The sequence below is a fragment of the Maylandia zebra genome, linkage group LG6, assembly GCF_041146795.1.
Source record: "Maylandia zebra isolate NMK-2024a linkage group LG6, Mzebra_GT3a, whole genome shotgun sequence".
NCBI lineage: Eukaryota > Metazoa > Chordata > Actinopteri > Cichliformes > Cichlidae > Maylandia > Maylandia zebra.
Genome location: NC_135172.1, coordinates 5,187,137 through 5,202,735, shown reverse-complemented (window position 1 = coordinate 5,202,735; position 15,599 = coordinate 5,187,137). Strand labels below are relative to the sequence as shown.

Below are 15,599 nucleotides of genomic sequence, written 5' to 3'. Positions count from 1 at the left end.
GTGTATATTTATATGGGGCAGGAGTATTCCAAAGTGTCGTATCTGTAGACACCCTGTGTTGTACTTTTGTTTGAGAGTAGTGCTGACTTAACTTCAGCTTTTGTAATAATTGTAGCTCAGCCATCAATATACTGATCTCATGGCAAAATTGAGTGACGTCACTCAAAGACGCACAAAATCATTTGCATTTAATATGGGGGACAGAAACAAAGACATTGGACTTCAGCTAACTGCTTTACATGCCCTTCTATCATGTAAAAATCTTTTTTGTGTTAAATGTATGGGGTACATAAATCTTCTGTATGTACATTACAAAATGTATTTTCAGTCAGGTCTGCACAACTTGGAGTGTCCAGCCAAGTCTAGCCTTCCAGGATTTTAGACATGTGGGCATGGCCCGACTGTTTGTCAAATTTCATTAATCAAGTCTACTCTTTAATTATTGTTTAATAATCCATCAGAAAGAAATTTTGCCGTTGCCAGCTGCAGGGAAGCTCTTCTATAGCTGAGCCTACAGTAGCTACAAAAGTATAAAGCTATAGGTCAGGTGGGAATACAAGAGCTTCAGCAGCACACTCGGCATCGTCCTCTTCGTCTTCCTCTGGAATATTCTCTGGCTCCCATGTAAAGATATCTGACGCATTGTCAGTGAATGAGCCAGATGTGCTCCTTAACATCTCCCAAGGGCACAGAGCATCTCGCCTGCCCAGGGCTAAGTTTGCCTTAGACTCATCTGTTTGCTCAGGGCTTGTGTCTGCTGGAGTTCCTTCGACACTAAGGCAGCTCTGACTTTCTATGACATCCTTGTCACTGTTGGGAATATCATTTTTGTCTTCACCTGCTCCAGTGATACTTTTCTTTTGGACGGTTTCATCAGTTTCCCACGGACAAACATTTGCCAGAGCACTATCTTGTTTTTGGAGAATTTTTGGTTCTTCTGTTTCCCATGAACTAACATTTTCTTTAGTGCTATCGTTCTTTTTGGCAGCCTTTGGTTCTTCTGTCTCCCATGGACAAACATCTGTCTGAGTGCTATCTTGTTTTTGGAGAATGTTTGGTTCTCCTGTCTCCCATGGACAGACATCTGCCCGAGTGCTATCTTGTTTTTGGAGAATGTTTGGTTCTTCTGTCTCCCATGGACAAACATCTGTCCGAGCACTATCTTGTTTTTGGAGAATTTTTGGTTCTTCTGTTTCCCATGAACTAACATTTTCTTTAGTGCTATCGTTCTTTTTGGCAGCCTTTGGTTCTTCTGTCTCCCATGGACAAACATCTGTCCGAGTGCTATCTTGTTTTTGGAGAGTGTTTGGTTCTCCTGTCTCCCATGGACAGACATCTGCCCGAGTGCTATCTTGTTTTTTAAGAACTTTTGGTTGTTCAGTCTCCCACGGACAAACATTTTCTTTAATGCTATCGTTCTTTTTGGCAGCCATAGTGTCTTCAGTCTCCCACGGACAAACATTTGCCAGAGCGCTACCTTGTATTTTCAGAACTTTTGATTCTTCAGTCTCCCATGGACAAACATCTGCTTTTGTGCTGTCTTGCTTTTTCAGAACTTTGGGGGTTTCTGTTTTCAGTGGACAAACATTTTCCTGGGAAATGCCCTTCCTTTGTAGTTTTTCAGATGCGTTTGATACTTCAGTTTTAACTGTCCCTGCTTCACCTGTTTCCCATGGACAAACATTTGCTCGAGCGGTGCTCTCTGATATTTTGGGGATCTCTGGCTTTCCTGATTCTGGTTCCTCTATTTCCCATGGACAAACCTCTGCTGGCTTTTTAAGTTCTTGAGACATTGTTTTGGTCGCTGCAGTTTTTTCAGGTAGTGCTGTTTCCCAGGGGCATACATTAACTCTTGTGCTGTCTTTTCCATCAGTATGTTCTGAAGTAGCTTTCAAAAGTGAGGTATCTATTTCTAAATCTTCTGGATTGTCTTGTTCACTTTCCCAGGGACAAATATGTACCTTTATTGTCATTTGTGGAGTTGATTCTGTAATTGTCTGCTCCGTGTTACTGCCTTCCCATGGGCAAATATTTTCCTTGATTGTCGGGGGATCAGGGAAATCCCATGGAGAACTTGCTGCTGCTTTGTTTATGTGTTTACCCCAGTTTGAGGCAGGTGATATTGCATGGTAATGTTGCTCATTACTTGATGCACCAGGATAGATTGCAGCTTTCATGACCTCTCGCTGAAGGGGCACTGTCAGTGTTCCCCTGTTTTCTAAAGGATTTAAATTTTCGTATACACCTTCAACCTTGTCCTGCATATCCCACGGACAAACATTAGCGTATTCATTAGTTTGTATTACTGAAGGCTGGGGAGACTCTGAAGTCTCCCAGGGACATATGTTTAAGATGCCTTTTAAAGGCTGCTGTGCCTGTAAATCTTTAGAAAGGATAGTGTGAGAAACAACTGGAATATCCTGAGATTCCAAAGGACCCACTTCTCCATGACCACTTCCTTGTCTTCTCATGTTCGCTTGCTCTTGAGATTCCCAAGGACATACGTTAGATCGTTCAGATACCTGTGATTCCCAAGGGCAGACATCTGCTTTGATGCTCTGCTGCTTCTTTGGTCCCTCTCCACTAGCGATATCCCATGAACATACATCTGTATGAGGAACATTACGGGTTGGAGTAATTCGATAACTACCTCTTCTGTGAGTTGAAGGGGTTCTGGAGCTGCTTATAGAACTTATACTACTACGTTTACTACTCTGCCTCGACAAAAGCACGTGTTCATATGTCCCGTCTTTTTGCATATCTTCTGAATCACATGGATGGATAGAAGATTTTACAATTACAAGCCTTCGTGGGCTTCTGTCAGAGGAATCCCCAGAAGAGAGTCTGACTGCATTCTGCTTAACAAGACATGGTTTTCCATCTGCTGTTGTCATGCTTCTTTTCTGGAGTGACCTCTTTTCAATGCTAGGATGTCTTGATGTTCCTGACCTTGGTGTTGTTGAAGCACTTTCCTGACTTTTTTGCGAAATAGAATCTTCTCTATTTAAGCTTCCATCCTTGCTGGACCTGCTAGCTGCATCAATTGATCCCATCAATGTTTTCACAGTCAGCCACTTAGCGGTTGTAGTGGTGCGGAAAGAGAAAACACGCTGATCCTTCACAATCTTTGGTCTTGGAGAACCAGGTGCACTTGTAGACATGGTAGACTTGGGGGACTCGGTTTCACCTTGTAGGCCTTTGTCCACAGAAGACTTCTTTTCTACAGGTGGCAAATGGTCCCAAGGACAGATAAGTGCAATTGGAGATGGTGGCCTTTTTTCCTCATCATCCCCAGAGTTTGCATATGTGACATGCTTCTGGTTCTTGTCACTTGACTGTTCTGGCTCCACCTCCCAAGGGCAGATTTCAGCCTTGTCAAATGACTCAGATTTGAGAGCACTCCTGGTCTGGTCACTTATAGAAAGGCTTGGCCTCGACCTCACTGTGTTGGCTCTGTTAACCTTGGGTATATTCTCCATAGAATGGCTGGTAGTTGAGGTTAGGCTCCAAGATTTATGAAGTCTGTTGTGATCAGGATGCAAGAGATTGGTATCAATCGTCAGATTCTGGGCACTGGCTGACTTACAGACCCCTGGTGGTATATCCAAGGAGTCTGTCTCAGATCGCTGTGAGGATCTCTTCACAGTATTGGCCCTTAATGTGGAGGTGTGCAAAGACTCTCGTTCCCTGACATAGTGATGATCACTTTGCGACTTACGCATGGATGGTGATGGTGATAGAGATGCTGACTTCATTGAACTTCTGTAACTGATACTGACCGTCTCTGTAGACCTTCTAAAAGAGTCAGAATGATTCCCACTTCTACTGCGGAAGGATCCATCTTTCTCCTCACGGCTGCACTGGCGGCTCATCGTTTCTGGGATTTCAGCTATGCGTTTTATAAGGGATCTCCCCAGTGAACATCGAGAGCTTCGTTTTTTAGGTAGATGAGGGTTGTTTGCAGCCATCTTCTTCGTCTTGTGGACTTCTAACTGGGCATATAATTTCTTCAGTTCATCCTGATGCATATGAAGAAAGGAGGGAATTGATGAGATAGAGGTTGAAATGATTGAGAAGAGGAAAAGACAAGGAGAGTCAGGATAGGTAAAGAGTTTTCAAGTATGAAGAACACAGTTCAGGTTAAAGCAAAGGATTGAAGGGTGGAGAAAGTTCATAGGAATTTGTTCAGTCTACAGTTAACTGTATTTACTGTTACTTTATGATTTCATTTATAACATATTTACCATTTGTTTATTGAATCTACATATAAACATAATTAAAATTAAGGGATAATTATTTTTTCTTTTTTAAATGTAGCCTTTGGAATTTCTTCCATATTATGTGCATTATGCCCTACTGCAAAGTGATAACATCGTTCTGTGGGGACAACAGTGTTTACCCGAAAGTCATCAGGGTCCACACTGTGCTCACTCCATGCAGAGTGAAAACTGCTGTTGAGGTAGGAGCCAGAGCGCCGCAGGTCAACTTCATCTTCATACACCTCTGCTGCAATCTCCTCTCTCCCAGGTTTGGATACATAAAGGAACTGTGGAACACATAGGAGAGAAGCACATGTAAGATAACTGGTTTTGACTCAACACAGTCCATAAGTAATAATTACACATACAGAAAGAAGTCTTGAACATTGTTTAACTAGAAGGACTGATTGGAAGGCTTTCCACTTCAGTTGAATTCTACTTCATTTATATAGCACCATATCATAACAACAGTCACCTCTATGTGTTTTATATTGTAAGGTAAAGAAGCTACAATAATAAAGAGGAAACCCCAACAATCAGACGAACTCCTATGAGTAAGCACTTGGCAACAGCGGTGAGTTCCACCAACATTTTGTGATATCTAAGTAAATGTAGCATGTTAGCTTAATACATATTAGCATTCAGCATACATTAGCATACTGGCTGGCTTTCAAGCAGAACTAGACCATGCTGAGTTAGCGGTTATCGTTAGCATTATATAACGAGGTCTTATATTTAACATAAAGTCGAGTTACATGCTTAAAGTAGTTAAAGATAAAGCTAACAAGTTTGAGAATACTGTGAGATATCATTTAGATTTTTACAGCATGTCATCCAATCAGAAAATAAGTGGTTTGAGTCCCAGCTACTCTGAATGTTGAAATATCCATGGGCAAGATACAGAACACAGGGTTATCCCTGATGCATCCATGTGAGTGTGTATGTGACTGTTAGACAATATATTAATGTGTGTGAATGAGGCTTGTAGTAAATTTTTTTTTTTGCCAAGGGCAGTAGAAAAGCGCTAATCCATTTTCCATGACTTTTTTTCTATTCTTACTAGTGCTGTCAGCGTAAATCTCGTTAAAATGACGTTAACGCGGCAAATCTCCGTTAGCGAGTTAACGCGGATCACCCCGTGCACGGGGCTGCATGGCGCTAACGTGTTAACCAGCTAACCGCGCTAACGCATTGACACAGTGCAGCCCCACGCACAGGGCGGTCTGCGTTAACGAGGTTATGGTGTAACGTCATTTCAATGAGATTAACGCTGACTGCACTAATTCTTACTGTATAATTAGTCTACTCTGGCACTATGGACATAAAAATGTGGAATACCTTGGGAACAAAGAGCAGGGCGAGTGTCACAGTGATGGTGACATGGGTGTGTGTGAAGGAGAGCAGAAGCATCCAATCAGGATGAAGAGATGGAAAGGTAAATCTGTGGGAAGCAGAAAATATAGAATCATCCCACGTCAACGTGTGTTGGCTTTCTATTTCGTATGGTACACAGACATATTGTTAAGCATGTGATGGGCTTTACTGCCTTTCTTTTCAGACACATTGACCTTAGTGGTCTTGGTTACTGTTTACCGGAACAGGTGGAACAGAGAGGAGAGAAGCAGCTCATTGTGGATGGCGATGCCCATGTAACGAGGTTCATGGAAAGCTGAGGGTACCGGCCTTACAGCAGTCCACAGTGAACTCCCCCAGCACAGGAACAGAAGCTCAGCTGTAGCAGAAGACTTTATAATCACTTGGATGTTCAAGAATACACAGTACAAATGTTGAAACTAGTTTTACTTCACCCTAACAGTAGTTTTGTGGTGCTTTATGTTGTGCGCTAAAGCTCTTAATACTGGTGACAACTTAAATACCTTTCTTGAATGCAATTCAAAGAAGTCTCATTTAAGCTTATTCAACAGTGAAATTATTTTTTAAGATATATTCTGGTTTCTTATAATTTAATGGCCAGCTATTTACTGATGTATACTTTTTTATTTTTACCTAGAACTTAAGTTGTCAAGATAATCCCAGTGAATTGCTGACAAAGTGATCCTGTGTGCCCCACTGGATTTTATTGTACCAACGCTGCCTTCTACTTTGTTGTCTAATTTATTGCTTTAAGGAATAAGTGTAAAAATGGACTTGTAATGAACTATAATAATAAAGTTGTAAACTTGCCCATAGGTGTGAATGTGAGTTCGAATGCTTGTCTGTCACTATGTGTTGGCCCTGTGATAGACTGGTGACCTGTCCAGGGTGTACCCCGCCTCTCGCCCAATGACAGCTGGGTTAGGCTCTAGCCTGATTATGATGATGACACATCTAAAGTAGTATTTACTGAATTCTTAGACCTAAAATGAATCAGATTATCTTTATTATGTCCTTATGCATAAAGACTTAGAGGTGAAAGAGGTTTTACTTTCTTTTTATCATAACTGTAAATAGATATAGACATAGGTACACTTTGAGATTTAATAGAATCACTGTAACAGCTACTGTATGTTTAATGATGCTGTTGATACTCTTAACAGGTTCTTTACATGTAGTTTACTTACCTACAGCCATCATGTAGTCCCAGCGGTCAAGGTAACACATGTTGAAGCCCTGTCCATCAGGTGTGTTGGTTGTGATGAAGACTGGAATGTTTCTGTCACGATTCTGCATAACACCCACCGTCCATGCACACAGGAACCAGCTGACTGTCATCAGCATCACTCCCAGAATTCTCAGTAAATGGAGGCTGGACATGTAGGGCATTCTCTGGGCTGTGCGTGACAGGAACACCTTCAGTACTCTGGTCCAAAACAAGAGCAGTATTGGCCCTTAATGTGGAGTATTTGGGTACTAAAGACAAACTGGTGCAACTTGTAGTAAACAGTAAAGTCAGTGACTGAGTGTTGAATTTGATGTCACTTCAATATGAAGTTTCTTGAGAGATGTCTTTGCCTGGAGAGACTTTTGATATCAGTGGAATTAGGCTCAAAGTAAGTAATGTAAGTTAGACAAAAATCCACAGAATAATTTTTGCTCTCCACGATAATTGCAGATTTATACAAGCTGGGGAGATCTCTGGGAGCTATTTCTAAACAACTGCAGATTTCAAGATCATCAGTTCAAACAACTGTAGATAAGTACAAGTCATCCAGATGTGTTACCACTTTGCAAAGGTCTGGCAGAAGACCCGAAGGGTGACAGAAGAGATTGGTTAGGAAGTTTAGAAACAACCCAGGAATCACCGATTATCACAAATTATTCAATGTTATCTTAAATAAACAGGCAGATGGTGAAAATTTGGACATAATTGGGTGTTCCAATTGGTTTTGGAATGGATTAAGAAAGTAAGCTAACACATGAACTTCCCAAAGCTCTTTAAGCATCAACCCTATTGAAAATTTAGGGACTATGCTTAAAACCGAGGTTTGTGACAGAACACCAACCAATTTAAATTAACTCTATCAATTTTGCCAAGAAGGGTGTTCAAATCTCCAGCCAAAGTTATTCCAGAAACTTGTTGATGGCTATCAAAAGATCCAGGATCACGGTGCAACTTGAAACCTGCCAAGTGACGTTTAACCAAATATTAGTGTGAGTGTATGTATACATTTAGCTTATACGTAGACCTTTGTGGATTTGAGAAAATCCCCAATAAATCACTCAATGTTTATTTGAAAGGACAGAAATCAGAAACAAAGTCTTCCCATTTATGGTACACTCTGGGTGTACAAGTTAGCAAACTTTAGCTGATAAGTATACGCATATAAATTCAAGAGGAACATGCTCTTTTCCCCCCATAAAATTACACAGTCTTAAAGGCAAGTGGTTTAACTTAGTTTTGAAATGAATCATTTTATAGTCTCTTTATAATATAGTTTTGTTTGCTAAAAAGCAAAACAAAACAGACATCTATTGTCCTCCCAGTACTCCAAAAACTCAATTAACTTATCAATTTTAAATAATAAATAAAAATACTATGTTATGTGGAAACCATCGTATACAAGTTGCTCTTTGACCACAAATAGTGTCTGTATCAAAACATATTAAATATATGACAAATATGATCAATTTCATATTATTTGATATGAGATTTATATTTGTAGATACTCACTGAACCCAAATGTTATTTAATTATAACTGAATGCAGTTGTGGATTTATAAATAGGCCTAATTTCCTTCCAGCTCACTCAGAAAAAGATCATACAAAATATCTTCCAGTAAAATAAACTAAATATTTTACAGTAAAGTTCATGTATTTTTCAAGAAATTGAGCATTTATTCAAAGCCATTAACCACTGTGCTTTGATGTTTAAGGAGAAGGTATTAAACAGAAGCACTTAATTTTAACTACATTAAATGTTAGTATCGACTACTCTCAGTGCTAACCTACCTGTACATCTTAAGTGTGACTGTGCCGTAGACAATGGAGAAACCAAGCATTCGCACCCAGCGGAGCAGGATGCACCTGAAGGTGCTTGGCCTGAAGTACATGATAAAGACCTGCAGAGACAAAGAAAGAAATGCTTAGTAAAAAAAAAACTACAGCTATACACAACCAACCAACAGTTTCTATTGGTGTATAGATAGTTGGCGCAACCAGTTATTAGGTTTAGGGGGCGATCACTTCTTCACCATGTAGGTTTTGGATTTCTTTCCCCTTAAAAATAAACGCCTTCATTTAGAAACTGCATTTTGTGTTTACTTGTCTTATTTTTGTCTAATATGCAATTTTGTTTGATAATCTAACAGATTTAAGTGTGACAAACTTATCAAAAAATAGAAGGAGGTAAACACACCACTGTATGTACATTACCAGTCAAAAGTTTGGACACACCTTCTCATTTAATGTTTTTTCTTTATTTTTTTAATACTTTCCACATTGACAAACTGAAGACATTGGACATATGAAGCAAGATATATGGAATTATGTAGCAAAGAAAAAATTGATAAATAACTCTAAATATCTCTTATATTTAAGATTCGTGAAAGTAGCCACCCTTTGCTTTGCTGACAGTGCTGCAAATCCTTGGCCTTCTCTCAGTGAGCTTCATGATGTCGTCACCTGAACAGGTTTTCACTTCACAGGTGTGCCTTGTCAGGGTTCATTTGTGAAATTTCATGCCTTCTTAAAGGAGTTGGGACCATCAGTTGTGTTGTGCAAAAGTCAGGTTGGTACACAGCTGACAGCCCTATTTGACAACTGTTAGAATTCATATTATGGAAAGAACCAGTCAGCTAATTAAAGCGAAACAACAGTCCACGATTACTTTAAGAACTGAAGGTCAGTCAGTCCACAAAATTGCTAAAACTTTGAGTTCCCCAAACATGCTTCCAGACTGTGTAAGGGCCATTTGACCAACACGGAGAGTGATGGAGTGCTGCCCCAGATGGCCTGGCCTCCACAGTCACCTGACCTAAACCCATTCGAGATAGTTTGGGATGAGATGGACTTCAGAGTGAAAGCAAAAGGGCTAGCAAGTGCTCAGCATCTCTGGGAACTCCTTCAAGACTGTTGGGAAACCATTTCAGGTGCCGACCTCATGAAGCTCATTGATGGAAGGCCAAGAGTGTGCAAAGCAGTAATCAAAGCAAAGGGTGGCTATTTTGATCTAATCAAATTTCAAACACGTTTTGAGTTGTTTCAAACTTCACACTGTTTATTACATAATTCCATATGTGTTCATTCATAGTTTTGAAGTCTTCTATGATGTAAATAATCATGAAAATAAAGAAAAACCCTTCAATGACAATGTGTGTCCAAAGGTTTGACTGGTAGTGTATACATACACACACCACATCTGTTTTTACTGATGCCTCTGCTGTCCGTATAAGCGCACATCACGCCTGACTGTAATCACTTTGCTGTGATGGTAGCATGAGCAAAACAGTGTCAGCCACTCAGGATAAGAGCATAATCTATATCTTGTGATAATGTAAATGCAAACATACATCACTGTGTTCAAACTGCTTATACAGAATAAACTGTTTAGAGTGACAACTTATAGAACAAAAGTCATGGCAGGAAGGCCCGTTTAATCAGTATAAATGGCCAGCACACAAACACAGATTGGGGTCTCTGTTATAGATGGAGCTGCACAGCAGAAAGAAATAATGTGATTGGTCAACCCAAAGATATAGTGCAGTGAGTAAGCTGAGCAAAATAAAACAATCAATGACAGAATAAATGAATCAATGCAATAATCCAGTAACTCCAGTGATTATTTATTGGGAACCTGTGTTCGCCAGTGCAGATTTGCATCATGGGGCTCTAAACCAAGCTCTCTTCTGATCTGACATTGTCTTTATTAACTATATACTCAAAAACCGACTTTAAAGCTGAGGCTAAAAATGAGAACACAGATATCCTGATGACTTCTAGATGCCAGTGATATCCAATAATAAAGCTCAAATCCTCCTCAATAAAACCAGTTCAGTTCATTAATATAAAAATAAAGCTGCTGTTCTTATAAAGCTGAACTAATGAGTGCAGAGGGACAACAGTTGTTGTTCTCTAAAAAGTAGTTACTAAGTAGCCAAAAGGTACCTACTACTACAGGTGCTACTACACCGAGACACTCATATTGATCTTTTTTTTGTTGACATTAGAAAATCCTGCTACGTTAACGGGTCATGGTGGATTTCAAAACCAGCTTGAGTATGTTGGTGGGATGGTCAACAACCTTCCTTCATGCAGGGGATTTATTTGTAGATGAAATGGCAACTTTACTTCAGCGACACCCCAGTGAGATGACAGACCGAACTCTGACCTTTCATCTGGGGCTTTCAGAACTACAGTCAGCTATGTGGGCTGCAGGTCACCTTTGAATTAAAAAAAAACCCTCACACAACATGATCCCAAATATTTGCTCATTTCCAGTCTTGCTTCCACCTCTTACGTCACCACAGCAGGTTTTAGATCTTTAATTTCATAACTGAAATATATCCTGTATTCATGTTTGTATATTCTTGCCTTCCATGCTTTCATCTGCATCATCATTTTGTATAGTTCTACACAAAATGAACTGACACATGTATCTCTGCATTTACATTTCATTTTCTTCTTTCAGCTGCTCCCTTTAAGGGTTGCAACTGCAGATCATCTGCCTCTATTACATTAAATCTACATTTACATTTACAAGTACTTATTCACGTAAATTGACATTTATGATATTTGCATTTATTACTGGCATTGTTATTATTATTTAGCTCTTAAATGGATACCAAATATACCTGCAGGCTGCTATCTGAATAAAGGTGAGATGACTTGACTATATTTTAGTTTGCCCATCATCGATAGGTTTGAATGACATGTGGGAGGGGCTTCTGTATTTGCAGAGTTCGCCCTTCTTATTGACATCACACAGAGCCAAGAGTCCTGAATCCTGAGCTTTTTGTTTGCATGGATTACTTGTAAGATGACTCTGTTTCATAGAAGCACCTACCACTGTAACAGCATATATAACATAATAGGTCCACTTAACTGTGTGTGCAAAACACTGCAATCCACTACACATCTTACTTTTGGATAGCAGATTCAATAAATCTTAAAAATGAATGCATCCTATATATTATACTGTAAAAAAGATAGCTTTGAAGATCATCACTTAAATATTCTTCAAATGTTAAAGTCAGCATTTTGTTTTGTTTTTTAAGCTGTCCTGCCTACAGCTTTAACAAGCTGCATATGGTCTGCACCCACATTTACTTTGCCAAGAGGAGCTCTATAAACTCTCTATAGGCTCATCTTGATATCCAGTTTCTTTTTATTTTATCCTTTTTATTTTTTTTAAGAGTTTGCATGCTCTTCCTGTGTTTGTGTGGGCTCGCTTCCTCCCACAGTCCAAAGACATGCAGTTAGTGGGGTCAGGATAGCTGGTGAATCTAAATTGCCCATAGGTATGAATGTAAGTGTGAATAGTTGTCTGTCTCTTTGTATTAGCCCTGCGACTTTACAGAATTGCCATGACCCCAGGAAGCAGCCAGCCGAAAGAAGCCGGTCACCCAGTCCAGAGCCAGCACCCGCAACTGCAAGCACCCTGGACCCCACACTTCAAGAATGCAGGGCAGCAATGCTACCCCACCATCTCACCACACCTCAGCTAAAGCTTGGCCTCTTCCAAATCAAAGGCCAAGAAAAGTCCTGTTTCAGTATTAGGATCGTCTCATGTCTCATGATCATCCATCCGTTGCGGGGACAGCAGCCTAAGCAGAGAAGCCCAGACCTCCCTCTTCCCAGCCTTCTCCTTCACCTTGTCCGGGGGAACAACAAGGCAATCCCAGGCCAGCCAAGGGATATAATTTCTCCAGCGTGTCATGAGTCATCTCATCCTTGTCAGATGCTCGATCCACCTCAACTGGCTCCTTTCAATGTGGAGGAGCAGCGGCTCTACTCTGAGCCCCTCCCAGATGGCCGAACTATCCCTATCTCTGTTGGAGAGGCCAGCCACCCTTCAGAGAAAGCTCATTTCCGCCGCTCGTATCCACACGTATTATATGATCATGTTTCTTTTTACATATACAATCTAATGCAACCACCAAATACAAAGCACCTTATGAAGTGAATAATTGCTCTATTATACTCTCAAAATCCATTAACATGTTGACACACTCGACATTAAACTAAATCATCTGTAATGCGGAGCACAGGACCAGCTCTGCACACACTAAATCACTCTGTAGATCAAATTGACTGACACTTTCAGATGGATTAAAAGAAAAAAATCACATCCGGGTTATGTTAACGCCTCTTTAATTGGTAAAATGAATCTAAAGATTGATTGATAATCTATGACCGGAGCTGAGGGAGGTTATGAAATGTGCCGACGATGAACACGCCCTCGCATTTCTCATACACGCCCTCAACCCATTCACCCTCCCTACAAATCGTCCATTGTCACATAATCTAAGATATGGAGCTGTGCAGTGATCCGTGAAGAGCTCTAATCTGTGGGGCTCTCAGTCGGCTGGCTCGGTCAGAAACTCACCGGGAAGTAGAGGAGCAGGGAGCCGAACAAGATTGTCTCCAGCAGCAGCAGGCAAGAAGCCCGGATCCGCTGCGGGTGGAGGAGGAGAGGAACAGCTATTATGAGAAATTGTTGCAAACAGCACTACAGAATATAACACACATTAATGTAATGTGGATTATGCTACTACTACTGCTGCATCTGCGGTTGATTTTATGATTAGGATTAATTATCAGACTAAAAGTTTCATACAATAAGATGATGAATAAAAACTGGATTGATTTTTTAACATAATGTATTTGGCTCAGCAGTCACCGTCAACCTTCCATCTAAACATGATCTATATGGTGGCCTTGCTAAGCCAAAAGATGTGACTCACCCGGTTGCGACGATGCCGGTAGGCCACCAGCATGCTGATGAAAATGAGGAGCATGAAGACCCCCTGGATGGCGAGCACACCAGACCTAAGAAGCCAGTCCTCCTGCACCCAGCATGGGGTACCGTCCTGGCAGCTCTTACAGCCCGGCCAGCAGGGGAGACAGATGGGCATGTTCGGGTAACACATACCATTGCTGTCACTCTCATTCACAGGGGCTCTATCTGCATCGCATACAGACACACACATCTATTCAACCTACACAAAACCATGGCAAAACCTCATATACATGCAAACTCCTCAAGGAGCTTAAAACAGTATGTTAAAGGTTTGCATAGATTGGGTCTAAATGATTCATCTTAATTTTGAAATAATCTTTTTTAGTTTTGAATTTTGACTTTGAAAGATCTGGTTTAATAATTAGCACAATTCCTGTTGTTGTAGATGGTCCAAAACCAATGGGTGCTGTCATGGTGGCTGCATCTATGATTTAAACGGTCTGACTACTAAGAAAACCAGCCTAAAGAGACCTGGTAGCCTGCTGCCTTTGCAGATGCTTGAAAAGAGTTAATTTGTTAGCAGCAGTGGATAGTTGATCGTCGCCTGGGCACAGTTTGCACTTTACCATCACTTTCTTGTTCTTTGATGCAAAACAAATAAAAGTAATGTCCATATCTTTGCTTCTCAAAAGCAGAAAAAAAAGAAAAATGACACATTTGGCACTTTTTTTTTTTTTGTATAATACAAGTAAGTGACAGTGGTCAATTTTTGACAGTGTGGTCAATCAACTATGACCCTCCGAAAAAAGAAAAACATATTTTTAGATTTGATTTTTGTAAACCCCCCCCCCCCCCAACCTGGACATAAAACAATAGACAGAGCTGCTAGGTCAAAGTTAAGGCAGCAACCTCCAGGGAGTTTCACAGTTAAACCAACAGATTACTTAATATCTGTTGACTTACCTGAGTCCTGAGGCGATACGTCAGGGCTGTAGTATCCTTCTTTACAGCGACAGCAGTACTGACCCAATCGAAAGCCCCGGCCTGGAACGGGAATACACTGCAAGAAACACGGAGTGTTTGTTTTTCCTTTCTTTTGTTATATATATATATATATATATATATATATATATACATACATACATACATACATACATACATAGATAAATATCTCGATCAGATACAGATAAATATCTGAGCGAGACAGATAAATATGAAGGCATGCCGGCTCGGACGTCGCCCGGATCAACAAGGTCCGCGTCAGGTGTTGAGGAACCAGGGCACCCTGACGAAAAGTGGGCTACTGGAACAAGAAGGCATTGGTGGGCAAGAGACGAAAACAGGGCGTTGTTGGAATGCTACTACGCAAGTAACCCCGGCGGAAGGGGCTACATGAATAGGATGAGGGACCTATGGATTCTTCGATACCCAACATCCACAATGACGGCGAAACAACTAGTAGCTCAGTGTTCCAACATTCGAAAGAAGGGACTGCTCTCACAGCTAGAGATTGACGAGGTACAACACAAATGCTACGGCAAGGAGGAGTCAGGACGCCAGGTCAGGGGGGCGATATCATCACCCCCACCCGAGATTGGGTACATAGCCCCAAGTGCGATAGGAGAAGGATCGTTGAGTGCGAGAGGAACTGACCTGAAAGATAGGATCATGGCCAAGCTTGAAACCTGGATCCCCCGTAGCCTGTTACCAAGATTACGTGAAGTACCCTCAGAAGGTCTGCTAGATGATGTTAATGCAGCACTACGGACAATACCTACAACCACGATTACCGACACTAACAAGCTGATCTACAATACGGCAGCAGTGATCAGTGAGATGCTTGGCTACAAGTTAAACAGCCACAAGGGGCAGTACCCTCCATGGAGAAGGAGGCTAGAGGGCAAGATCAAAGTAGCACGGAGGGAGGTTAGCCAACTAACGGAGTTGCAGAAAGGTGCGACAAAGAAGGTGCATAAGAAATACAGCAAGCTGTCCATACCTG

The 15,599-nt window shown here is 40.9% G+C and overlaps 1 protein-coding gene across 2 annotated transcripts in view; it reads right to left on the bottom strand.

Annotated features, from left to right (window-relative positions):
* Window positions 1-171: 171 nt before the first annotated feature.
* gpr179 (G protein-coupled receptor 179) overlaps window positions 172-15,599 on the bottom strand; it is a 29,219-nt gene continuing 13,791 nt past the window's right edge. The window contains exons 3-11 of one of the 2 annotated variants that reach the window (XM_014407290.4): window positions 14,561-14,657; window positions 13,602-13,822; window positions 13,244-13,312; window positions 8,650-8,759; window positions 6,821-7,059; window positions 5,853-5,991; window positions 5,598-5,700; window positions 4,400-4,546; window positions 172-4,019 (exon numbers count right to left, since the gene is read on the bottom strand). In XM_014407290.4, coding sequence (XP_014262776.3) covers window positions 537-4,019; window positions 4,400-4,546; window positions 5,598-5,700; window positions 5,853-5,991; window positions 6,821-7,059; window positions 8,650-8,759; window positions 13,244-13,312; window positions 13,602-13,822; window positions 14,561-14,657 — 4,608 coding nt within the window. In that variant the 3' untranslated portion in view covers window positions 172-536. The remainder of the gene's footprint in view (window positions 4,020-4,399; window positions 4,547-5,597; window positions 5,701-5,852; window positions 5,992-6,820; window positions 7,060-8,649; window positions 8,760-13,243; window positions 13,313-13,601; window positions 13,823-14,560; window positions 14,658-15,599) is intronic. The other variant, XM_076884555.1, reaches the window with a different exon arrangement.